The sequence below is a fragment of the Grus americana genome, chromosome 2 (assembly GCF_028858705.1).
Source record: "Grus americana isolate bGruAme1 chromosome 2, bGruAme1.mat, whole genome shotgun sequence".
NCBI lineage: Eukaryota > Metazoa > Chordata > Aves > Gruiformes > Gruidae > Grus > Grus americana.
In genome coordinates, this window is record NC_072853.1 from 40,824,469 (window position 1) to 40,852,161 (window position 27,693).

At 40.9% G+C, this 27,693-nt stretch overlaps 1 protein-coding gene across 1 annotated transcript in view; it reads right to left on the minus strand.

Moving 5' to 3' along the window:
* The window catches only part of RAB2A (RAB2A, member RAS oncogene family), a 45,379-nt gene extending 27,299 nt beyond the window's left edge, over positions 1–18,080 (minus strand). The window contains exons 1-3 of the mRNA XM_054818683.1: positions 17,669–18,080; positions 7,114–7,185; positions 3,392–3,459 (exon numbers count right to left, since the gene is read on the minus strand). Coding sequence (XP_054674658.1) covers positions 3,392–3,459; positions 7,114–7,185; positions 17,669–17,714 — 186 coding nt within the window. The 5' untranslated portion in view covers positions 17,715–18,080. The remainder of the gene's footprint in view (positions 1–3,391; positions 3,460–7,113; positions 7,186–17,668) is intronic.
* Between the last annotated feature and the right edge of the window lie 9,613 nt (positions 18,081–27,693).

The following is a 27,693-nucleotide window of genomic DNA, read 5'->3' on the forward strand; positions in this document are numbered from 1 at the left end:
TACCTGCCACAACGGTCATTTTGATCCTTACCAGCTTCTGCAGACCACTTCTAGTTCCCTAAAAGTTATTTTTGCAACTGACACTAGCTCAGATACCACACTTCCACAGAAGAGTAGCCTAACTTCTCATAGTAGGCAATTACCAATTAACTAGTTTTGACAAAAATATTTCTCAGTCTATCCAACTATTGAAAACCATTACTAAGATTAAAGACAGAGGAAAGAAAATAATCTAGAGATTAAAGACAGACAAGACAATGAAGAATTTGGTCCAATACCTGCACTCCCCTTGACTGACCTAAATGCATCAGAAAGGAAAAGTGAAACCCAAGGACTCACGACCTAAAAACCTGGGCATGCCACAGCACACATAGCAGCAAGCTTGCAGAGCCCAGCAGTGGTGAGATCAGGAGCAGCCTGCAGCTGGGAGAGAACAACAGGACACACAATTTGCTGGTGTAGACATAGGATCAGCAGTAGAGCCAAGACTGCAACACCTAATAATAAGTATGCAAGGGCCACACTGAATATCTTTCATGGAATGAGGGGTTTTTGGTGGTGGTGGTTTAGGGTTGTGTTTGGGTTGGGTTTTTTTTGGGGGGGGGGGGAAGGGGGGGGAATCGTTGGGGGGTTTTTGGCTTTATTTTTGTTTGGTTTTTTTTTCAGACTGGTTTTATTAGACTACCAGCTCACAGGACCAAATACTGGACTACAATTTCTAATGGGTATATATGCATTCCTTGAGCATACTATCCAAAAGGAATTCAGTTTGCATACTCCCACACGAAAACCAGACTGCAGTAACCAGAGCTAACTTCTGTAACACACTCCTGATCCAAAGATGCTAACGAAAAAGTCAAATCTTCTTGATTTGTGACATAAGAAGAGCACACAAATGGATCTCACAGACATGGAACAGTGTCAGCTTCAGCTGCCCCTGTAAGTTATGACATACTCCTGCAGTGAAGTATGCTGCAGCTTCCACATATTCCCATTAAGATATAACTTTCCTTGGAGCTGCAGTGATCTGCTGAAGACTACACAAACTGAGCACCCTTGCATAGAAATATCTGGCCAGAAATATCTGAATTAAAGTGTTTGATTCTCTTAAGAAAGCAAGTCCTTATTCATTGTTAACAAGTCAAAACAAATTTTATCCAGTTCTCCACTTATTATGTATCTGCTCAAGATGCTTCCTGTTCAGTGATGGATTAAAAGCAGGTATGTAAGGCTAGCAGCAAAACCGAAAAGTGCCAGTGCTGTGACTCAGTAAGCACCAACTGAAAACATTTATGTTTCACCAGTTTCCTTTATGCTAAGGGTAAAACAAACTTTCCCTTATCAAACAGAAATTGTTACAGCTTAATAAATACAGAGATAGCAAAAACTGCTACTTGTTACCAATGCTAACAGAAAAAGAAATTCAGAAAATGCTCACCCCAGATACACAATACAGACATAGTAACCTTGGTCATTATGTGACCTCATCTTTGCGTACCTTAACACTCATAAGTAAAACATCTCTTGACAATTACCTCATCATATTTCTTATCTTGCTATTCCTTCAACACCTTAGCACCCAAGATCAGAACTGAGACAGTGAAATTTAGATATACTTACAAGCCAAGAAGGGATTAGAATAGAAATATCCTGTGTTTTAAAAATCAGATTTAATTTTTTTAAATATTAACTATGGCAAATATACTAAGTCGTTCATTGCTTACAACTTATAAATTATTAACTACAACACAAGCATACAGTCTACTCAGTACATGAAAGCTTTTAATGAATATTTTTAATTTATGTATGATATACTTAAGAAGCTAGCCAGATAAAATCCCTGCTCAAAAAGAGTTTATAAGTTATAATCAAAAACAAATCCGTTGAAACTTTGGGTTTCAGACACTTTGCAAGCATTCAAGAAACCAAACATTGCAAAGAGCCACTGAGTCAGAGGCACTAATCAAAACACAATCTACTCAAAAATCATTGAAATTTACTGGTACTCAGGGAGCAGATAATGGCACATTAACAAAATCTATTTGAAAGTCAATGAAAGACAGTGGCTGCATTGGTAGTAAAATTAGTAATTTTGTCTACAGAGAATCTGTCCCAATTTTAGGAAACAAGGACCAACGTAGGTATGTTCTCATGTAGTCACAGTACATACTAAAAGTACGCTTCTGAATCTACTGTTTATGCAGAGATTTGCTTGCCTACTGAACTTAAAAATGATCAGCCACCTTGGTAATCAGTAATCCACAGTTACTATAGTAAAAATGCCCAAGGAAGAAAAAGCCTAAAGTAAGCACAATCTGACCATGTTCTTCTATACCTTTCCAAGGAGAATTTCTATGTACTTTCCAAGGCACAGGTGTTAGATGCCATTTCAAGTGATGAACTTGTAAAATAAGTAAGGTACTTTAGATCTAACTACAAAGTTAGCTAAAATATTGCTTTTGTTTACAGTTTACATACACATGCATGTATGTAGGCATGCACAGATGAATGTATTTCCCTTCACTGATTTGCTGCACCAAAAAGAGCACATACATGTGCTCACGTACAAGCTCACGTACCTGTCAGTTTCTAAAGGTATCCTAAAATGTTTTTGGAAAATGAAACAGACACCCCTGCATTAGGGAACAGTTAAGCACATTTGAAAGCCATAGCTATCAGATTGAGCATCTTAAAGCCATTGCATCACAAGTGCAGACATTGAGGCTGACTGCTTACGGTAAAGTGACAGACAAGAAGAAAACTGCTAACTTTGTTAATGTATATTCTTAACCTGAACCTCTCAAAAGTCAAAGTCTGTTTTTTGGTAGGCTTTTTGAAGCTTTAAGCTTTTACAGACAATCAAGAAGGGACTGGAAGTATTTACTATATTCATGATTATAGTGAACTTGAGTTCTTAAGTCTTCTTCTATGAAAACAGTGAGCCAAATCTTTTCTTCTACATTGGAAATGTAAACATTTTCTCTACAGAATTCTTGATTAAAACTATTAGACATATGACAAGTTCCCAACAGGATGTTACATTAACCAGACCTTGCATGAACACCCCGAGAAAGACTAGAGAAAAGTTCTCAATAATACAGAAAACTTTCACAAGAAAGTGAGGTAGCACAAATTCCAGTCTTACAAATCTGACAAAGCATTACTTGAGGAAGTTAAGTTACAGTGCAAACAGCAGAAATTTGCACTTCTAAGACCACATCACACTAAAAGAGGAAATTTTAGTAAATTTTTAATCTTCATAGAAACCAAAGAAAGCTGCAAGACAAAGTACATAGTCTCACATGGGTGCTGATGATAGAGAGCTTAACCAGAACAAAGGGAAAGCTAGTGGAGCCATATGTTTAAATAATGTCTATGATTTATTACTTACCGTATCCCATATCTGAAGCTTTATCTGTTTTCCATCAATAGTTATCATTCGAGCCCCAAATTCTACACCTGAATAGATTTTACAGAAGATTACATTATTAGCATGTATCAGAAAGAAGAAAGTCAAGTGCTATAAAAGCAAGAAAGTAAGTTTAAGTTAACTCAACATTGTATTTGTAGGAAATAATCTCTTTCACAGTCTGCTCTTAGTTAATTTCCCAGCTGCTTGAAAGAGCTGGAAAGTTTTCCAGAAAGAAGAAAACTGTTACTTTCCAAGTGCTTTAAAAATGCATTAATCAGATCAAGTGTCAAGGAGGTATTTCCTACAAAGTTTTCCAAACCATTTAGTAGCTCTAGATCAGAGGGAGAAAAACATGTCCATATGAATGCATCAGGAAATTGAAGAGTCACAGTTATTTTAACACTCTACTAATGATAGATTGCTGAAGTCAGTTTAGAAGAAATTAAACCTACAATTCTTTATCAATATTCTATTGAGCATACAAATGTCACCAAAATTAATTTTATTACTGTATCCATTAAAACTCATCTGCCTTTATCAAAAAAGTGCTTCCAAAATTCTAGCTAGTTAAAGATCAAATGTAATAAGGGAAGGAAAAAATTAATGTGTTTCAAATAAACAAAAGGAATTTCTTCAGTGGAAAAATACAGCCTTTTGTACTGTCTTTTAAAGCAATTTTAAGATGATAAACAGTAAATTAAGCATAAAATGAGGCTATTACTATAGTAGATAAAAGTCTGACAAATGCCTGGAAGATAGCAGACATATTTAAAGGCTATCAAGTTTGCATTAATCTATGCTTCATATATCCATTATTTCAGGGGGGAAAAAAAAAAAGATCTGGTAGCTTAAGTTTTGTCTAAAATCGGTCACTGTCTAAATTTGGACTGAAGTCTTGCAATTAAGCACCTGTGATTCAAAGTATTCCAAATGTCTCTTCAAAAGCTTGTTTAGAATATTGGGGGGGGGGCGGCGGCGGGGGGGGGGGGGGCAGTGTAGCTTTTGGCAGAATGACCTTCAGGGAAGGGGACGGAGAGGAACCAGTCTCCCCCCCACAGGATATCAAAGCCAAATAAAAGCCATGGGCCTAAGAACATTATGCTCTCTTCAGCATCCAAATAACTTGCAGTAACTCTATGGAAACAAATTAAAAGAAGGGTAAGGGAGCAGAAAGGAGGAACCAGGTGAATAACAATGGTCTCTGAAGTTGATTGCAAAGCCAGGGGAAGGTCCTTGCACTACTACAAGTGTCAATACCACAGATATTACTTGATCTTAAAATGCAGATATAGAGCTGCTGATTTAAATCCAGCCATCATCCTAAATGTTTACTTTCTACACACAACCACATAGAAAAAAATAGAATATATTTATCCTGTTCCATCAAAATATCTACTGAGAGAAAATTCTGAATTTGAAACAACACGCATAGTTTGATGGTAAGTTTGTTCTCTTAAAGAAGGAATAGAAGCTGTTCAGGTTTACAGTAAGGGCATGTCCCAAGGGCAATGGGCAAACCAAAGAGAATGTTTACAGTTGGTTTTGTTATCCATATCTACCTACAAATGTTGTGGGGTTAGATTTTTGTGTATGTGATTGGTTTTCGTTGTTTGGTTTTCTGGTTTTGTTTTTGGTTTTTTCCCCAACTGCATCATGCAGCTTCTCCCTCACTCCATTTCTTTTAATAACAGATACTTCAGTTTCCAAATGAAAAACAGAGATAGGTGTTGTATTTTAAGTGCTTTTAGAGTGCACTATTACAATTATACACAATTGTGAATGTAGCTCAAAAACCAGAAAAAATACCTGTTTCTATGTATTCTATCTTTCTTACTCCTCCCTTTTCCCCCCCATATCTTATTTCATTAGAGGTAACATTTCTCAGAATTTCTTAAATATTAGAGATAACATTTTAGGCTAGCTATACTAAAACTTGGGGTTGAATTTTGCACAACTCTAGATGAAATGTCTTTTTTCTACATGTCCAATTTCACTTTCCCTTCTTCTCTCCTGAGTTGCTCACAGCAGGAATAGAATCTGCAGTTCCACAGGCTAAAATCATTGTATTATATTGAAAAAAGTTTGCCTATGTAACACAAGACTTTTTATTCAATTACAGGTTCTCAGGAGCTTTAACATCATCAGTTGGAAGTGCATTAGGTAATATCAACCCACCACATCTCACCCTGCGCAGGCACTCCTATGACATTGAACCCATACTCTTTATTTATCTCTCTCTTTCTAAATCTGTTTGAGTACCAGGTAGCAGCATTCGCCTGGTCAAAACAAACACACGCCCTATCAGTTAGGAGAAAGGAGGCCAATTCCAGCCTATGCTCCTTCTTCCTTTTCCAAGCAGCTTCCCATGCTCCATTCCTACATCCCTCATTACGTTGCTATCTAGGTTTACCTCCTCATCCCACTAGCTTCAGTTTCTGCCCCCAGATTTCAGCTAGCTATATGCCAGGCAAAGAACTGGTACTACAACCGCCCTGCTGAGGTGAAGCTGTTTCCCACAGCCTATCAGTCTGCTGACGTGACAGAGCTGCCAAAGGCATCAGTGATATATAAGGTGTCAAATATTTGGCACGCCTAAAGAAGAAAAGATGACAATAACTCATGCCTCCCTAAAGAACTCAGGCTCTTTATTCAGCCAGCCTATCTGCTGCCAAGACCTCAGAAATATTTGAAAACTGATGTTAGCCTAAGAATTTAAATTATATTAGACAGCGACACTGTCAAGAGAGAAAGGGAAGCCATAACCAAGCCACCTGATACATTCTGTGACATGAAAAAAATATTTATTTATATTTCAAGCATCTATTTCAGTACTCCCAAACACAGGAAGCCTACCTATTCCAGGGCACAAACTAAAAATAGAGACTAGGGATACATTTTGTGCAAGGCTCATCATGACTAGAGCTGATGGTTCCTTGAAATAACATCAAGAAGGTTCAGCAACCTTATCAAAGGCTAGCATCTGTTATGCTTAACACTGAAACTGATCTGAAGAAGAAGCCTGCCTATAGAAGAATTTATTCCCACACTATGCCTCATATTTTATGTGGAAAGATAAACAAAAGTTTGTATAATTTACTGTAGTTAGGTCAGAGACAATGCATTCTGTCAACATATATTCATTTCCCCTAGTATCAATATCAAATCATACCTAACAGAAATGGCCCATATCCAATTAAGGAGTCAGGAAGAAAATCCCCTGTCCCCTCCAAACAGTGAATACCTTCACACATCAATCTTCTCTATCCAGAAGTTAGTCTTCCCAAATAGTAAATTTGTTTATTCATCTTTAAGGTTAACTCTGCTTTAGTTTATCTGTAACTTGCCTTCAAGATTCTGTGGCTAGGCTAATATTTCCCCAGTGGAAAATGTGCCATTTGCATCACCATCCATGCATTTCAAGCTTGGCCAATTCTGCTTCCATGTCCAGCTTTCAGCTTTTCTGAAGAGACAGTTGGGATACTATAGCTATGAATTTTTTAAATTGTTTCAGATTGTACCTTCCCAATAAGAAAAAAAGGCCTCCACTTGGCTTTAACTAAAAAAAAATTCATCAGCTAAAGATTCACTGCTACCTTAATACGGCACAAATCCTACATTACTGCAGCACAACAAACTCAAATGCATGCTGAGGTACCCTAGCTGCTTAACCATTAACACTGCGGGGTATGAAAGAGACCTACCAATAGTGAGATCGTGGACTGGTTGAAACCTCTTGTCTGTAAACTGTAACAATAAACATGATTTCCCAACACCTAGGAAAAAAAAAAAGGAAAGAAGTTTTAAGCAAACTCAAGTAAGTCTGTTAAGAACCAATAGAAATTAAAGTGAATAATATATATTGTTTAAAATTCATTACTAGAACTTGAGATATTAGATTTCACCTACTTTGAAGGGTATGCAACCTTTTTGTAACAGCTTTCAAAGTTCCAGAAACATTGAAGTCAAAGCAGTCATTTTCAAATATTGAACAAAAATTAATTCTTCTTTTGAAAAAAATAGTTCTGCCTTTAAAATTAAGTAGAAAAGAGTTTCCTAACAGACCTTCAAAGTATTGTTTCACATCCTCTCTCCACAGTAACTACAGGTCTTGCTGCTCCTCACAACCCTATGTCTGCTTCCCCTTCAGTATTTTCAGCCTTCTTCCAAGCTAACTAGATGCTGAATAGCACCTCACCCCCCCCCATCTCCTAATTTATCAGCTGAGGTAACAGCAGTATATATATGGCTGCTTACAACCACTATGTGCTACTGCCCACTGGTTCCCACTAGGCCAAAAAAAACCAGTCTAAGCAGAACTGGCAACAACTGAGCTCACATTACAGCCAGACAGACAACACTAACATTGTCCCCCTCAGATATCCTGATTTCTGACCCAAGTCGGTTAACTACATCACATTACTTGGACACTGGTCAGCAAATGGGCAGTTTCTTCTGTATGTGAAAGCACAGAAAATTTAATGAAGTCAATGGGAGTACTCAAAGTACATGGGTTTGTAAATATACTTTTTACAGTTAATTTTCTTGTTGTTTTACTTGGAGGGGTCATTCTTTCTGTTCTGCTCAAGTTTCTTATTTTCAGCCTTTTAAAACTTGACAGTCATACGTTTGGTTTACATACATTTAAAATCTGAACTGTATCACATAACATACAATAAATATTGTAGCATCCAAGTTCCTGCTGTACTTTGCTTTATCTGTACAGCAAGATAAGGTTATTTTAGCCACATACTAGAGGTCAGCAACAGCTGATCACAAGTGACATATCTGGTAATGAAAGACAGCAAACAAAGGGATAAGGAAAAGAACCATACTGCAAGACATAAGATATGTATACCAGAAGTTTACATATAGTGACATTGATCCTTCTACTGCTAAATTCAGCATCTCAAAGTTTTTTAGTATGGTTTCATGAGGAAACCAAGCCTATACAATTGTAATCACTGCCCACCTGTCATTTTGGTCTTAAAAAGCTAAGACCAGTGGCCGGTTTCAATCAAATTACACAGAAATAGGAGACTTGCATTTAGTTTTGTCACAAAACAAGTTGTGACAAATTGATGACACGCTGAGATTAATATCCCAAGCGATGCAGCAGTTCCAGCAGCCTAAGCCAGTGTTGGTGCTGCTATCTCTACTCTATTCCCTACAACACGTTCATGCCCCCTTTTCCATATTGCTTCAGAACCCATCTGAGCCATTTCAGTTGTCTGCTGGGTTAGCACACTAACCTGACAAGAAGAGTGACAAAGCGGACGCAAATGGCTTAATGCAGGGTCAGAGAAGCACGAGAGATAGTTCAAATGAGGGAAAAGAAATGCAGCAGCCAGCAGATCAACAGCTTAGACTGGCATGAATCTACAGCCCAAGGCAACAGAGCTCTTTTCTGTAGCTCTCTGGCTTATGATAGCAAGCTGTCAGAACACAAGCAGCTTGGAAGCAGGTATGGATCTTATCCAACAAATAGCTCCTGAATACTGGAGCTGTAGGGGCAGAAAACACAAGTCTTTAAGGAACCTTAAAATATTAAAAATTCTTCTACTCACAGAATACTGTTTGCATTTACAGATAACTTTTATACCACCAACGAAATACAGCTGCCCCATCACAGAACATAATCACCACCCCACTTACAAAAAACAACCTATAAATCGCACCAGAAATAGAATGTAGAATAGCTTTTGCCATTAACCTTACAAAGTTTATCCAATGATATTCAAATAACTAGAACCTCAAAACTATCCAATATTCAAGCACAAATCTTATTAAAAAAACCAAACAGTAACACTTGATTAGGTGTCCCAGCACTAGTTCTTAAACAGCAATCTGATATTTCTTCTTCTTGTAAGGCTGGCGACCAACTTGTTGGTTCAGGAGAACATAAACAAACTAGCATCAGCACAGCAAAGATGACAGACAAGCACAGCCCCTTTGATGCAAGCACTGTCTCAAACCGGCACAAGATAACTGCACCTCTAGTTACTTCTATGTAGCATGCCTTTCAGGAGCAGACTGATGGGTTCACACACAGAAACAGAAGAAATAACTAGTTTTCTGTTTAGTGCTATCCCTGCTACTTCATAACCTTACAGCAAAAAACGTCTGGAAGTCCCTAAGTTTTGTACTGATGTTGACCGAAAAACAGGTTCAAAAAGTTGCAAATAAAGCTGTAGTGCCTGTTAAGTTTAGGTTACAATCTGGTTTAGGTAGCACTTTTACATATTTTATTGCCTACATTTAATAGTAATATTTTGTTTTAATTTTATAGTTTTAAGACACCGCAAGTTTGTAACAGGAAGGTTCTTCTAAGAAAAGCTTGTGGTGCATTCTCTTTCAGAGCCTGAGCAGACTGTGCCATCTATCATAGACACAGCCAGCCAGGAACCTGTATCAGGACCAGGAGCTGTATATGACCCCCCAAGCAGTTTACCACTTTGTGACATAAACAGATGCTGCAAAGATCAATTAACAGTTGCATGGCAGCCAATTCCATGGCATACAAATGGTTTAAAGTAACTACACTGGTTAACTCTACAAGCAAATTGACTGTTTGCCATGTATCTTGTTCACTTAGCACTGTACTACTTATACCGGAAATGAGGCAGACACTCTGGGAAAAGTAGTTGAATGTCTTATGATAGTCAATTGTAGAACACAAAAGGGACAGATTCGGTTATTTATTAACTCATTCTCCATTTCACTGCCACAATTACTTTAATATAACTTCAGAAAAACCACCCCCAGAGGAAAAATCTTAGTATCTTAAAAGAAGAAATGAGCAAAGCTTAGAACTTCACCACCACACACAGTAAACAAAAGCTCTTGCTTAGGAACAAATTAAAACAATGGATTATGTGTTCAGAGGGGAACAGCATGCTTCTTTGCAAGTGCCTATTCTAGGATCCCTTAATCACTTCTTAGTACCCAAACAGTGATGGGAAGCGGAACTTGTGCGACAGTAGTTATACCATCTGGCTCTGAATTCCAAACTATCAGGTTGAGTTGGTTCTCCAGCTTCCTCTTCATCTGGGTGCTGTTCTGCAGTCAGTTTCCCTAGGCAAAGGGCTGCCAGAACTTTGCTATTGTCCACCTTGGCCCAGGCGCCCTCTGACACCTCCCTTCCTTATATCAACACTAGTGTTCATTTCACTGCTCAGCAAGCCAGAACAGCTAAGTGGTAAACTAACCTCTCCCTTCTCACTCATGAGGTTACACAGTGAGCTAAACCAAGAAATGAATCCAGCATAAAACTACAGTCACCCAAAACACTAGCATGTGCCTGAGACTAGGGCTACAAAATACATAGCAATGGGAAGGGTTGTTCTTTTCAGTAGCAGGCTACACTTATGGCAATTAAAAAAAGCAGCTCTGGAACTACAGCACAGGTGATGATACAGCTGAGCCAGTTAAATGGCTTTTGCTAAGAAAGCTGACTTGCTTCCTTCTCCCCTTCCAGGTCTGGTGACTCCCTGTGAATAGGGTGTATTGGGTCCGGCTGAGATGGAGTTAATTTTGCAGCCCTCACAGTGCTCTGCTGTGTATTGGTAGCTAGCAAGGTGTTGAAAACACACTAGTGTTTTGACTACTGCTGAACAGTGCTGGCACAGGATCAAGGCTGTCTCTCCCAACATTTCCCTCTCCACACCAGTAGGCTGGGCCTGGGCAACATCTTGGGAGGGGACACAGCCAGGACAGCTGACCCCAAGTGACCAAAGGGATGTTCCATACTATATGATATCTGCTCAACAATAAAAGCCAAAATAAAGGAGGAGGAAGGTGGGGGGGCATCCGTCATTTCTGACATTTGTCTTCCGGAGCAACCACTACACATATGAAGCCCTGCTTCCCAGGAAGTGGCCGGATATCGCCCGCTGACAGGAAGCAGAGAATAAATCTCTTGTTTTTCCTTTGCTTCCATGTGCAGCCTTTTCCTTTTGCTTTATTAAACTGCCTTTATCATGACCCATGAGGGTTGTTTGTTTGTTTGTTTTTTTCTCCCATCTTATTTTTCTCCCCTCCCTGTCCTGCTGAAGAGGGGAATGATGGAGCAGCTTGGTGGGCACCTGGCATCCAGCCAAGGTTAAACCACCACAAAGGGTAAGGAAAGTTCAGCCGTCAGTTGCAAAGTCAGAGGTGTGCTACTGTCAACATGAGGAAAACTTCCAGGCTTTTCTCATCACTAGACAAAACTCATTCACTGTCAGATTACAGCCAGAAGAAAAGGATCCACAACAATTTAAACCAACCGCTGCACTCCTGTTTCTTCCAATGATGTTTCGGTGTCTTAGAAAGCTGATATGGTTCAAAACTAAAAATGCCTCAAGAAAGGAGGGAGAGGGGGGCTAAGATAATTTCCTTACTTTTTCACATAAGCATCACTATAGGTCAACAAAGGTGACAGAGGAAAAGAACTGCAGCAGCAATCATCCCAACCTAGGTATCAAAACTGAAGCCTGAAGGCAAAAACCTTTAGTTAATCTGCGTCTGATGGGCAGACTTACTCCTTTCCACATGGTTCCACCTCCTTACTCAAAATGGCCCTTACACTTTCCTGACTGCACCTGCTATTTGTTTGGTTTTGTTTTTTAAATCATCTTTGTGAGCTGAACTGGCTCTCTGAAGGATCAGACAAGCACTGATGTTGACAGCTAAGAAGCAGAAGTTCATAGCTGAGACAAGGAGTGGTAACCAGGTCCACCCATTTTGGCAGCAGATAAACATTGGATTAACCCAGCCATCTCACAGAACTACATTTTTATTGTTGTTGCTTCACAAGGCAGGGTGATAAATCAGCTCAGCACCCACACAAATGAAGATATAGTCCCCCTTTGATATCTTGCTCTCACCAATCCTCTTTGGTCCAATTACTTCCCTTGAAAGTACTCCAGACCTTGGAAAGCATTTCCCCAGGCCAACTCAGCCACCAAGTAAAAAGTTAACCCAAAAAGTTGGTATCTTTCTAATGCATTAGCAGTTTAATTAACTCTTAGTAGACTATCAAAGTCACCAGAAGGTAAGGGGAGCAAGACTTCCTCCTTTCATGTGTAATCAACTATGTCAGTTTGGATGCCCATGAAACCAAATCCCCGATACCAAATGAGCTGAAACAAGCTTCCTGCTTCTCTTACCTCCCTTTAGAAAACAAGCAAAAATAAAACTTTAGACTAAGGACAGTCTCAAACAACAGACAAGTCTCAAATAACATAGATTTTAAAATAGATTTTACCTTTTTTAAGGGTAATTAAATGGTACAAATGTCACAAGATACATGCCTCTAACCTGGCTTACGAGCCACCTCTAGTTTTTTCTAGTAGTCTGCACAGCTTCCAGATGTTTTATAAGCCTTTTTCTTATCACAGGCCACAATTCATTTCCACTCTCCTTCCTTTCCAACTACAGCATCTTTATGCAACTCAGCAAAGTGCAATATTACCCTTTCATAAGGCCTAAGCATAATGAGACATTAAACTAAAGCAAAAATTTTTCTTAATCTCTTTTCAGCCAGTTATCTGTTAGACAAAACTCTGTCATCAAACAGGAAAATGTTATTTAAATTAAGAGGAAGAAGAAAGTATAAAATTCCAAATTGCCAGTTATAGAGCAAAGGGGCTTAACATACCATTATATATTACAGCATGGACAAGAAGGGAAGAAAAACAACCTCCAAAATCCTTCATCATGGCTACATAAGTTTGGGAAAAGTAATGTCATAAAAATGGATTTTTAACTGTTTTAAAGGTGATTCAGCTTCAATACTTAAACATTGCTGCAAATTATTTACAACAGCATATCTGAAGCCAAAGATTTAAATTTTCCTTTCTACATAAAAATTGCAGATTTATAAACTAAAAGGAGCTGTTCAGCTTTATCATATTTCATTTAGTATGGTACTACCCAATTGCTAACTCTGCAAGTTTTAAAAATAAATAAATAAAAATTATTTCCAAACAAAATTAAACTACATGACACTGTAGAAAACCTCTTTGTGTCCCGGATGATCACAAAAGACTTAGAAAACTGCCAGCCATTCATAAGAAAATGGTTTTAGTCAAGGGGTGTGTGTGTGTGTATTTTTGTCGTGATTTTTCGTTGACTTTTTTTTGGGGGGGGGCGGAGTGGTTAATTAAAGGTTAGAATTAGTACAAAGGTGCACAGTAACAGTCTCATGAAACCATTTGTATAGGCATCTACTTACACTTTATTATTTCTAGTTAACTTCTAAGAGGCTAAGATGATGTATAACACCTAATATCTGCTCTTTTAGGGATCAAAGTATCATCGAAAGTGTCTCAAAGCAAGATATAAGTAGCACAGATCAGTACTCTGATTTTCAGCATAAACAAGTTTTCAAACTATCATGGGGTGTTAACACCATCTCTAATGGGAGGAAAACCTGTTTAGTTTAGAAGCATTGTTACATACTCACAGAAAATAAGGGCAAGAGGCTCTGGTCATGCACACTGCTAGCTAATAACAGCTGCTGTTCCAGAACAAAGTGCACTAACACTAGAAACATTTCACAAGGAGGAGTGAAAAATAAAGCCAGTTCAATTGCTTAATTTCAACATTTGAGAATCTCCTAGACAAGTGAAATGGTTGACTAGACAGCTTACTCTAGAGACTAAGGAGAATTAGATCACCAAGCAATTATACTTTCATCATCTTCCCCTAATAAGAATAACTTTGAGATATCTTTGGTTTATAACCAGCAACTATCTGCTGAAATTGAAAGGCAAGTGGAAGTTTATTATGCAAGAAGCTCTGAGGGTTGCTGAACTAACACATTCAAGAAAAGCAGAAGACATATCTGCTCATGGAAGATGCAGCAACACTGATCATAAAGAGACATTTAGATGGGATACAACTGACAGTTATGTTGGTGGCAAGAATCTGACCATTGCAAAACTGCTATTTCAGGTATACTAAATTTCAGTAGCATTCTCTGGTGAAATCTAGTAAAGATACTCTAATATAATAAAATCTTGTTTAATGTATTTTAAATATTCTGAGGAAAAAAATTCCAGCTGTAGTCTTCACAGAAATCTCATGTATCATTCCTAGTTTATTCCCATGTGGTAGACTGCTGGTAACAAAAACATTTAAACAGAAAAGAAGATTTCACCATCATACAGAAAAACTTCTAAAAAAAAAAAATGACAGACTTTCAGTCACTGACTGCAAAAACAGGCAACGGTTGTGTGCCAAGAGTGTTCATCCTGGATCCGATCAAAGTCCACCTCAACTGGTGGCCAAAAGCAGATGTGTAGGGAAGAGTGGACGAACATGCCAACTCCTACCAGCAATCAAATTGAAACAGACACTATCAACCACCAAGGCAAAGGTCTCAAAGCCCTAAGCAGAATGCACCATCTATGCTTCAAAAAACTATATGCAAACTCCTATAATGTTTTGGAAATATCCAGATTTTTCATGGTTAACTCAGCAGTCAGTATTACATGAAATTCACAAGTACTGTCCCACTGATACAATGTAAAACCCACACAGATTTATGACAATGTTGTTTGAATACCTGAAAGACAACCATGCCATTTCAGGTCTCTCCCAAAACAGAAAACTAACTAGATCTTAAAACAATTCCAACTACATAGAAAAAAAAAAAAAAACTTTAAAAAAAAAAGAAAATGTAACAACCAGAATAGAATCAATTCTATGTTCATAAAGCCACTGTGCCTGAAGTACAAGCTAAAGAAAAAAGTCACTGAATGTCAATGACCAATGAAGCAAGCAATGCAAGGGGACAAGAGCTGTTGAGAAAAAAGCAGCCTTGCACAGTCAGTTTCTGTGTCTGTCATTTTAAGAGACTGAGATCATACTGAATTCCTGTCTTTAAGTAGATGAAAGCATGTGGAGTCACAATTCAGAGAAGACACATGCAGGTATCTTGTATAACTGCAGGGGTTTTTCGTTGGTTTGTCTGTGGCTTGCATAACCAACTTTGTTTTGTAGTGCTGAAAAGGAAGATGAACTAAATGTTAACATCTGTCTTTAGCTGATGCTGTCTTACTCTTCTTCTACAGTTTGTTTACAACTAATTGCTGAGTCACCAGGCAGCTGATTCATTTCCAAAGAATCTAAATCAAGTCCCAAAAATAAATTTCTTGATCGCTATGAAAACTATATGGCCTGCAAGGCCACTGGGATATCTTCATTGGTTGGAATGCTGTGGCAGACCACTACTGGAACTGAACAGGACAGTCCTGATCCTCTCTTAACTTCCATCAGCAGAGCTGTGAGTTCAGCTGCTTTCATCTGAGGAACAGTAGTAACACTTGAACCATCACAGTAATTTTGACAACAAACGATTGTGCACTACATAAATTGGCTCTTCACTACTAGCTGTACTAGCTATATTAGAATATTTAAAGGGCTCATAGAAGATCTAAATAAAAGCAAAACGAACTTACCACTACTGGCATATTTAATTTACTTCAAGAATGATCGCTGCAGTAGTATTAATTAGCTTCCTGTAGCAACTCTGAATAAAAGCCACAGGAATTTAAAAAAACAAAACAAAACAAAAAACCCCAGAGAAACTTGTGAGCTGCTTTCCTCTCCTCTGTCTCACTCTTCCCATATTTGGGTCTTACGCAGCTGAAACAACTTCAGAAGCGATGCACATCCATTCTGTATTTCACATTTCAAGCAACTGAAATGCAAAAGTGCAGCACAGACCATTACACTGAAGATATTTCATAGTAAAAATTTAATCAGTATACGATCAATGTACCAAACCAATTGTTTGCTGCTGTCTCTACCACCTTAACGATTACAGTTTTTAGAGATGCACCAGAATTAGCCACCTGTTCTGAAGCACTATCATTCTGAGTTCTGCACTACCATTTTGCATCACCCTGGGCAGACAAACCTCTTCCTACTTCCCCTGAATCTGCTCAGGTAATCTCCTGTCCTCTGGTTTAATGATCTGTCACTCACTGAAATACTCAAGAAAAATCAGAATTTTCAGTCATCATCTACAGCCTAATGCTTCCAACACAGTCATTATAGCTGTGATATATTTCTTAAGATTCATTTGTACTAGACTACTGCAGCAGCAGCTGTAAAAAAGCTTCCAGAGTTTAAAGGTAGGTTTAAAAAACAATAAAATCACACAGTAGTTGCATCCAACCTCACATGTAATGCAACTCTAGTGTATAATTACACTCTAGCAACAGATAATTTGGTTCACAGGTATGAAGTACAATTATGCAGGTATCCCTATAAAATGTAAAATGTCAGCTGTGTCATCAATCTTATTAAAGAAGGCATTTATTCAGGTATGAGGAAAACAACAAGAAAGATGCACAATACACAGGCACAATAGTTAACCATGTTTTACCTTGTCCTGACAACTGTTTGATGCAAGTATGCTACTTATATCCACACTATACTGAGGAAGCATAGAATACATTGGCTAAGGGGCTTCAAAGAGCAATTCCTATCAGCATATGGTTATGTCAGCAGCACTTCTAAGCATTAATTATTATTTGTTGCACAGCAGCCAGCGACATATGGAATGGAATAGGTTTTTAAAAAGCAGCAAGCAAATGGGTGAGAAAGTGAAGAGACCACAGAAGCAACTTGAAGCACCTGGGAACGCAGCAGTAAAAAAAAATAAAACAAACCCCATAAACTAGAAGGGGAGAGGCAGATCTTTTAATTTTCCTTTGACAGCATGTCTCAATGCTTTAACAGTTTGCTACAGCACCTCTAGCCGGGGCTGGAAAGGCCATCCTTGTGGCCCGAGCTAAAGGTACCTCACAGCAGTAGTCTTGGACGCATCACAAAACTGCAGGATGGCATGTGGCACCTCCCTGGCCTCACTGCTGTAGGGATGCAAATAAGGGGCACTACGCGGGTACAAGTTTTGCAGTGACAGCGCCTTCTTCCTCCCCCTCCCCCCCCCCGCTCAGATGCCGCAGCCTGTGGCGTGACACAGCCCGACCTGCCCCGCGGCCTGTCAGCCAGGCTCGGAGGCGGCTGTCAGGCTTCCAGGCCTGGTGCGGGGCCCAAGGCCGCCGGGCGCGGAGCTGCCGAGAGGCAGGCCCAGGGCCCGGGCGGGGCCCAGCGCAGAGGCGGGGGGAGCCGCCTCTTCGCGCAGAGCCACCACGTCGACGACGCCAGCACTGCGGAAATGGGAGCGGGGAGCCGGGCCTTGCTCTCCACGCTGCCCGCCCCCCGCTCCCGGGGCGGCCTCTCCTCCCCGCCCCCGCCCCTTACCTGTGTCCCCGATGATGATATACTTGAAGAGATACGCGTAGGCCATGGCCGCCCGGTCCCCGGCTCTCCGGCTCTCACTCGCTCCTTCGTGACGCGCGCGCTCTCCCCCCGCCCCCGCTGTCAGGGCTCGCGCTGCGGAGAGGTGGAAACGGTTAACGGCCCCCGGGCAGCGGCCCGCTCCCGCCGGGCGTCTCCGCGGGCACCGCTCGCTCGCTCGCTCGCTCCCTCCTACCTCCGCCCCTGCGGGCTTGCTCGGTCGCTGCTGCCCTCCCGCCGCTCCCCGAGGCGCCGGGGAAAGCAGACGCGGCGGCGGGAAGAGCGGGCGGCGAGAACAATAACAGGCACCGAGCGGCCCCGGACCCCTCCGGCAACGTCACGCACCCACCTCCTCGCTCCGCCCCGCCCCCGACCCGGAAGTGCTGAGGTAGCCGCTGGCCCGGCGCGGGCGGGCGCGCGCGGACACCTCCCGCCGGCGTAGGGGGCGGGGCTCCGCCGCAGGCCCCGCCCCATCGCCCCGCGGGGCTGAGGGGAGGCGGCAGAGCGGAGCCGTGGGGCCTTTCGCTTGCGGGGCTTGCGTGGCCTGGTCTTTCTCTCTCGTCCGCTCTAACGGGTGCCGGGGCCTGGGGCCGCTATTTTTCCTTCGCTTTGGTGGGAGCAATAAGTGGCGAGGTGCTCCCGTCCCGGGAGGCCGGGGTTCTGTCAGAGGGGGTGTCGTGGCGGCGGGCGCGGTGGCGTCTCCCCTGCCGTAAACCTGCCCTACGGGAGGGGGACAAAGTTGCCTTGCGGGGAGAGGCAGGGAAAAGGAGAGTGGAGGCAATCGGGCCTTTCTTAGGCGTTGCTGAGCTCCTGGTTGGCACCGGGGTCGGGGATGCTGAAGTACGAGGATGCAGCAAAACCCAGGGCTGCTGGTTGAAGTATTTATGGTGTTTCGGGCTAAGAGGATCCAGGGAGAAAAGCTTGATCTAAGGCTGTGAAGCCAGCTCTGAGCTAGAGAAGCCTTTAAGCATAAACACTAGTGAGTGCTTCTCTGCAAGTTTATTTTCATCACTTACCAACCTTGAGTTCTGGCTTGGAAAGGGCTTTTTCCTTTCCGTTCCTGCCTTTCCTCCTCGAACTGGAAGCAGAGAGCCAGGAAGGCAGCCCAAGTTCACAGCTGCTGTTCAGGACTTTCTACGTAAAGTTCACATGGGACTGGTGAGTTGGAAAAACTTTAAGGTCTTCCTTAGCCTAAGCTGCTTCGTAAAGTGTCCCATGTACCCAGACCTTTGGACCTGGAGCAGTTAAAGGTAGCTTGGCTCATGGGCTGGTTCCACACCAAGGCTACGTCAGATATCTGGTCATGGTAATGTGGTAGGACGCTCCAGTCAGGTGCTAAGGCTGATGATGCTTTGGGGTGCCCTTCAGCTCAGCTGTTTGTTGACTGTGAATTGGTGGGACTGTTGAAGGCCTGTTGGCATTTTCCTCATATGAACTCACAGTCTAGTAGCTTTTAACTTTATAAAGGTTTTTATTTGTGGTGCATCAGGTCAACAACTTGGACGACATCGACGTACACCACTTCTAACAGATGCACATCTAACTTACTTGTAAAAGCCTTCAGTAAAGCTGATCATGCCAAATCCTGTTTCCATATTTCATGACCTAAACAACAAAATTAACCTTATTTTTTTATTGTCCTCTTCCCTGTGGACATGCAAAAAATGATTGCTATAAAGGGACAGGAGCTCCTTTATAAATTATAAACATTATATCTACCTTTTCCACTTGAAAAATTCACGTTTTCCATGTTCCCTTGTCAGTCATTTTTCTCCTCTTTTTTTTTTTTCTCCTCTGTACTTCTCCCAGTTTCTCAACATTATTTGTCAGGTGTGGAGTCCAAAATAGCAGTTCTCATGTGTCTGTAACAGCAGCCTCATCACCTCAGAACAGTCATACAAGTATCTCCAGTCTTGCTCCTCTCTGAACATGATTTTTTTTTTTTCCCCAGTAGCATCTAAATTTTATTTTTCATCTTAGATTCCTATTCTAGACAGTTACTACCCAAATGTATCTATACATTTGGTATCTCCTTATTAAGCACTGTCTCTTTGCTAAATTTCACTAGTTTTGGCCAGGGCCACTCAGTTTGTCAAACATATTTGATTTTTTTCTTTTTATTCCATCTCAGCCATTCTGTTACCCAAGTTGTTCATGAAAATATCGGATATGTGTTGCCTGGACAGGACAGAGCGTTGGAAAGCGGCATGTGAAATTTTCTCCTAGTTTAAAAACCCTTTACACATGGAAGAAAGCCACTTCCCCATTATTTTACATACAAGAAGTGAAGTTTCAATATAAATTTTTGTTAATTAACAATTCCTATGAATGAGTTTTCTCAGAAAAACAGGGGTTTGCCTCATTTCCTATGAAAGTTAGGCTTCTGTTTTAACATATCCATGTGTGTAGGGGTCTGCCTGTATGTTCCCCGTCCTAAATGACGATCATGAAAACTGGGAGCTAGATGAAGTAGAGTGCCTTGGCCGAAGGAAAAGCGGCAGTTCGGGTTGGCTGTTAAACCTAATGAAGTCACACTAAAGCACGGCTTCCTAATTGCTCCCTCTACAGGTAAGCCCTTCATGCAGCGTTCACGCTGTTCACGTGGGTTTATGTGACCTCAACCACAGGAATCAAACTGCAGGAAACTGGTAAGCAGATACAATCTCACCCAGTATAAGTAAAGGTTGCTGCTAACAGAGATGGGGCACCTCTGCCCCCACTAACCCGCTCTTGGACCCTCCCTTGTTCTGGCGCTATCAGAGTCATCTGCTGAATGGGGAACAGAAGTGGCTATGCTTTAATTTTTCCATATTAGCTCTCAGGCAAATTCATTCTGGGTCCCACAGCCACGCCAACAAACTATAATGTTTTTGACAGCTTTGTCAGATGGATCCCACCCCAGCCCAGCAGTCCTCACTCCTCAAAGAGGGTCCTGTGGTTGTGAAGGCTAAAGCCCATTCTGTAGGACCAGTCACAGGATGACTCTCAGGATGAGCCCTCTCCTTCAGGCACCTCTATCATGGCTGGCAGGATGAAGGAGAACTGTGTGGGCTTCTGTGTGCTTCACCTTCTCCTCCAGAGCCTTGCTCTCACTCATGACATGCTCCAAGTCTCCAACTGCTACTACATAGTTGAGCCACAGGGTATTACCCTGTCCAAGCCTTGGCAATCTGTCCTCAACATCCCAGTGCAGTAAGTTTCAAGGGAGCTTACCTCGCTGATGGGATTTGGTCTCCTAGTTTCCAAATTATGTGATCTAGACTTGAGGTTTGACACAAGCAAAATTGGCCTCGTGATTGAATGAAATCTGATCAGAAAAGGGAATTTCCAGTTTGTAAAAGTGCAGATTGCTGGTGGGGAGAAAATACAGACACTGTAGAATCTCCAGCGAAACAGGAGACCTAATCTCTAACACCACTGCTTAGCCGTCTAACAGCCTGCTGATGTGACTCACAGTTCAGAGGGATGGCAGCTCTACCTGTTTCTGCTCTGGCAGCTAGTAAGACAGAGAGGTAACCAACTTGCAGGCGACCCACGTGGCAGGGCTATGCCCTGCTGGCTGGCTCAGTGGCTGCTTGGCTTGTGTCAGCAGCTACCCAGTGAAGAAATAGGTAGCCAGACCTCTTCTGCTTTGCCAGGCAGCTGGCAGGGCTTGAGAAGATTGAGATGTGCATGACTGTGGAGTATTTCAGTTGCTTGTGATGCTGCTGTTGGGATATTTACGGAATCAGTGTTTGGTAGAGGTTTGTAAGGATAACATGCAAGAAGTAGTTGCTTATGCTGTCCTATGGTAAATAGAAGCTAATTTGCTTCTGGATAAGAGGTCGTATCCTTGAGTTATTGTTATCAGCCATTCTGCAAATCTCAGATGCCTCCAACTAGAGATTAATGCAAATTGCTTTTCCTCCAAGTTATGTTTAACATACTGTATTGGGTTTGCGTGGCAAGATTTTGGTAGCGGGGGGAGCTACAGGGGTGGCTTCTGTGAGAAGCTTCTAGAAACTTTGCCTGTGTCTGACAGAGCCCATGCCAGCTGGCTCCAAGACAGACCCGCCGCTGGCCAAGGCCGAGCCCATCAGTGATAGTGGTAGCGCCTCTGTGATAACAGAGTTAAGAAAGAAAGAAAAAACAAACCAAAACAAAAGCCAGGAGCAATTTTGCAGCCAGAGAACAGAGTGAGAATATATGAGAGGAACAACTCCGCAGATACCAAGGTCAGTGCAGAAGGAGGGGGAGGAGGTGCTCCAGGTGCCGGAGCAGAGATCCCCCTGCAGCCTGTGGAGAAGACCATGATGAGACAGGCTGTCCTCTGCAGCCCATGGAGGTTGATGGTGGAGCAGATATCCACCTGCAGCCCATGCAGAACCCCACGCTGGAGCAGGTGGATGCACCTGAAGGAGGCTGTGACCCCGTGGGAAGCCCATGCTGGAGCAGTCTGTTCCTGAAGGTCTGCACCGCATGGGAGAGACCCACGCTGGAGCAGTTTGTGAAGAGCTGCAGCCCATGGGAAGGACTCACGTTGGAGAAGTTCAGGGAGGACTGTCTCCTGTGGGAGGGACCCCACGCTGGAGCAGGGGCAGGGTGTGAGGAGTCCTCCCCCCGAGGAGGAAGGAGCAGCAGAGACAACGTGTGATGAACTGAGCACAACCCCCATTCCCCGTCCCCCTGTGCTGCTGGGGAGGAGGAGGGAGAGAAAACTGGGAGTAAAGTTGAGCCCAGGGAGAAGGGAGAGGTGGGGGAAGGTGTTTTAAGATTTGATTTTATTCCTCATTACCCTACTCCAATTTGTTTGACAATAAATTAGATTAATTTTCCTGAGTTGAGTCTGTTTTGCCTGTGATGGTAACTGGTGAGTGATCTCCCTGTCCTTATCTTGACCCATGAGCCTTTTGTTATATTTTTCTCTCCCCTGCCCAGCTGAGGAGGGGAGTGACAGAGCGGCGTTGGTGGGCACCAGACCTCCAGCCAGGGTCAGTCCACCACGCATACATTTGTTTAAGTGCTCTTAAGAGGCACGTAAGTAAATAGGTATTGTATTTTTTTTTTTAATTTTTACCTCTCACCTGTCTAAATTTCTGTTTTCCAGACAAATTAGTATCTTCTTTTGTTAAGCATTAATACTTTAATAGAAGGGTACCATGGACTCAGCCTCACTTATTGAAAAAATTATTAGCCAGGAGATATAAAAGAAGCAGTGGTTATACAATATTGAATCATAATGCTTGCAGAGGGTACCTTTGCTTTTGTTTTTTTGTTAATGTTCTCTTGAATAATACATGCTATCTGTTAGTGATTTTATAGAACATGCTCTTTAGAAATATGAAATATTTCACTAAGATGACAGTATTGGGATTATATTCTGGCAAATTTGATACACTTGGGAAAAATAGAGTTTGCACTTTTTTTGTATAACTCAGTTTTTCCCTAAATTTCTGTCATTTATCACTGTGCAAACTCACTTGGGGTTTCTAGCAAAGCCTTAGGATTTGCAGGATCCTTACCACTAATAGTACAATTTAGGAAAGAGCCACAGAGGCATCCAAAGCTCTAGCTACTCTGCAGAGCAAAGCATTAGATGGGAATTTTTTTATGGAAACTAAAACACAAAAGCAGAACCCCAGCACAACATTTGAATACAACCACATTTTAATTATAATTTGCACTATACTATCATTTAACCGTTAGAAGTCAATCTCTACCCGCTTTTCAGTTTAGCTTACCATTTTTAAATCCATCCTTTGTGCTGTTAAATTATTTATACAGATGCTGAATAGGAAATGTTATTTTCTAGCGTCTGGCATTTAATCTGTCTGTGCTTTTTCTGAACATTAATTATATGTTACAATTTATCTTATCTGTGAATTTTATGTATTTAGCAAGGGAATATATAACATATTTTATTTATTATAAGTGTTGAGAATGGGACCCCACCTCATGTGGAAATATGCAGAGCAGATCATGCAGGAAGACAGCTAAATGTATATAAATCTCCATGAAGTTCTGCCTTTAGAAAGAGAATTTCTAGCATAAAAAGTGAATGGCCCCTTGTTAGCCATCCTAGGTTTTCCTTCAATTACAGAAGATCTAGGATATTTTGAGGTCTTATAAATTCCATTGTAGAATCTCTTTTAGATTTTATTAAGATTAGTGACTATAGGGACAATCCGGCCTATTGATAAATCCTCTGAAATGATCATAAAATGATCATTACATTAATGGCATATAGAAAGATCTGTCAACTGATCAGTGCAGTACCTCCTCCTTCCAATCTAGGATTTTAAGAGTCTAGTACTTTGTTTTTAGGTTCATAACACTTTTACTTGTCCCAGACTTGTAGACTGAAGTAATGGTAGAAGCCCATGTAATGTCTTTGATGTGCAGTATTAAGCAGTGGTATTTACTGACTTTTTCTGTTGTCTGTGGTGAAATTACGGATATTTTACTTTCATTGTGGATTACCACAACCACAACCCACACTGGATTTTTTTTTTTTAATTTATCTTTAATATGAGATAGATGGCACACTATTTTTTTTCTTTTTTTAGTGTTCTCTTGCAAAATTGGCATGTCATTTGTTAGGTCTGTTAATGCAAGCATCTTGTATGCTCAGGTACATCCTTGAGATGTGGGAACAGTTTTCACTTGCAGCCAGAGAGCTGCTGAAGTTGCTTGTTGTATTTTTTTTGTCCTTAACTTTGAAATTTGCTGGTGCAACCTTTCTGAAAGAAATTCTGAAATTCCCTTTTGGTTTCTGACTGGGACTTATTTGAAGTGTTCCAGCCTACACCCTGGACTTTATAGCTGAGTCCAGTGATGAAATTCCATTTTTCCCTCCAGTTGCACAGCTTGGGATACTTGATTTGGGCAGTGCAAGGTTCTCATTTATTGTTTGTGTTTGGTTTAATTTTGTAACAGGGGCTTTTGGAAGCATTAGGAAAGGCTCAGGGGCATTTGGTCTCTTTACCTCCTGCAGACAGAAATCTGTGTTCTTCAGATGGATCTGATGGATTGTTGTCTATCTTGAATGGGCGATTTCATGCGGATTTCTTGTTTGCACAGAAAGAATGAAGGAAATTAGTCTTTTAATTCCCAGTCCTCCTTCACTTGGGCTTCATAATAGGATGTTCACTTGTGGAGCTGGAATACAGGCTTGTCTTCCACTGCTTTTTTAATTTTTGCACTCAAGAATGTGAGTATGGTTTAACATTTGAATGATGTAAACCTTTACTTTCTGACTGGTTTGTTAGATGTGTAATTCACGACATAGCGATCATATTAGAATCTCTACTATGTTTTATGCCATTTAGGCGCAGAGTGTGGGAAGCAGCAGAGGCTGTATATGTGAAGAACAACAGGACGAGGAGGGGCAGAGCAGCAGGTATCTGCTGGACTCTGGGACAGATGGTCTGGAGCAAAGAAATTAAAGTGCTTAGTTGTTCCCACTCAGGTATGAGGAGAGTGAGTGCAGGAAATAGAAAGAGTAGGGGTCTTTGTGCTGGGAGAAGTTGGGGATTGGAATGAGAGAGGATTTGGGGCAATATGAGAAGAAATACCTCCAGTGAAAAGCTGGAGAAGAGACTGGAAGACCCTGCAGGGGGTTTAGAGGCAAAGAGTTGAGAAATTAAAATTTTGGAGTGCAGAAGTGGGAAACTGGAGACTAGGCTTCTGAGCAGAGTTACTAGAAATATGTGCCTGTGAGGGACAGGCAACTTGGGCTCTGAGGGTCCTAGCCCAGGCAGCTTTGGCTAGGATTTCAGCTAACAGCTGGAACATATATGCGGAGGCTGTTTCCCCATAATTTCTGTAGCCTCTGTTTTGCTTTCAGAAATACAGCAGTTAATATATTTTCAAAAGACCTAAGCTAAGTTTCATTGTTGCTTTTGATCTGGTGAAAAAAGTTTGGAAGTGGGTTTCTTTTTTAAAACCTTTGTTTAGAATAGTGTAGTTTTTAACTAACAGCTTTAGTTAAATGCTATTAGCTGAACACTAAAAAGAAAAGTAATGCATTCTGCAAGACACCATATTTCTCCAATCACTATAGTTACTTAATGTTTTAATACAGATCAACTACATTGACAAATAATTTTTGGAGAATAAAAAAAATCAGGTTTAACAGCATTTTTTGTTTTCAAAGTACAATCTTGAGACTACGTTTTCAAGCCACTGCAACAAAAAGTAAAAGTATAGTTCTTCAGTTTCCCAGCTGTATTAATAGTTTAGGTTTGTGCACCCATGGAAATATTTACATGAACTCTGCTTTATCGCTGTTTATTTACTAATGGCCTTTGCCACTGTTATCATCGCACCCTGTTTTTCCTTGCAAATAACCTTGTTTTTCACTAGCTTGACGTAAAAATAACCAGTTTGACAAACAAGCACATTTTAACACATTTTTCCCATAAAAACTGGGAAAACAAAAGGATCTTGAAATAACCTTGAATTGGCTAACAAACCAACTGAAAAGATATGTTGATTTTTTAATTATTCTCTGAAACATTAGAAAATGTGTGCTCATGTCACAAGAATCGCAAGAGCATGGAGTATTAGGGCCACACAGACAATGTCAGAGAACAATATAGAAGTCTACTTAAACTGGCATCAAGGCAAATTTTCAGGTTTTTTTTTTTACTTTAGAGACAGATTTTTTCATAATTTTCCTTAGATCGCTCTTAAAAATTGATTTGACAATGGTTTAGTAAAGAGAAAGTGGAAGGTAAATAAAGAGCTACTGTACAGGCTCACAGGAAGTGAAAATCATGAAAACTTCCTGTTTACTTATAGCAAGAAGTGAGACAACTATAAGGCAATTGATTTGCTTAAAAGACAATAGGAGTAGGCAAGCCTGGTCGCATTTTTTTTTTTCAAATTGAAATTATTTTGGTCTGAAAGGGTTACAAAGAAGCTTTTTTTTTTAAAAAAAAAAGTTTTCTTTTTCTCTTCCAATAGTAATGATTTTTTTCCTTTTCAGACACCTCCATGGGTGTTTTTTGGTGGCTGTAGAAAGTAAGGAACTGCCTAAGATCCTAGAAGGTATGATAGCAATGTCTGGTAATTCTAACTAAAATGCTTGCAGCTAAACCATAGCTAAAATGACGTAAAAAGGCTTTACGTTCTTATTGAAATTATTTAAATGTTAACAAACCAAAATAGCATGAAACTAGAGGTTTATTTCTCTTTTAAATACTTGTTCAGTGTGCATTCCAATGAATAGGCTTTATCTTAACCATTTTAAATTAGAAGATGTTTTACTTTAACAAATACATATGTAGGTTCCTTTTGTATTCAGCCATTGTTGATGTAGTGGGCAGCACGTGCTTCTGCATGTATTTTCCTTCATTTGATTGAGTCTGTTTCGGAACTTCAGCCTTGTTAAGGTTATTTCAGCACAGTTTCCCTCACTTATCTTCTGACCGTGAAGGTTACACCAAAGCTGTTATTGCCCACACAAGCTGTGCCATTGCAGCCTTACATCATAAGCTAGGGAGTCTTTAATTCCACAGATCTGAAGGTGGACAAGTGTTAATTTTTTTCTCTTCATTAAGGTTCCTATATCATTATCTGTCTGCCATTCATACACTGGCTGTGAAAGGTAAACAGTGCATCCTAGAAAGGCAAAAAACCCAAGAAAATGAATTGTAATGCGGCAACACCCAGAGAGGTTGTGGAGGCCCCATCCCTGGAAGTGTTCAAGGCCAGGTTGGATGAGGCTTTGGGCAACCTGGTCTAGTGGAGGGTGTCCCTGCCCGCAGCAGGGGGGTTGGGACTAGGTGATCTTTGAGGTCCCTTCCAACCCAAACCATTCTATGGTTCTATGATTCATTTTATAAGGCTCGCCCTGTGGTATGTTGACAGTCCTCTTCTCCAAACCCTGTTCCTATTCAGCATTTTTTTCCCTGCTCTGTTTCTCAGTCCTATTTGTATTTTCTGCAGAATGACCTTCATTTATTTTATGTGGTCAAAAAATAAATGAAAATTGACAAAATGCCCTT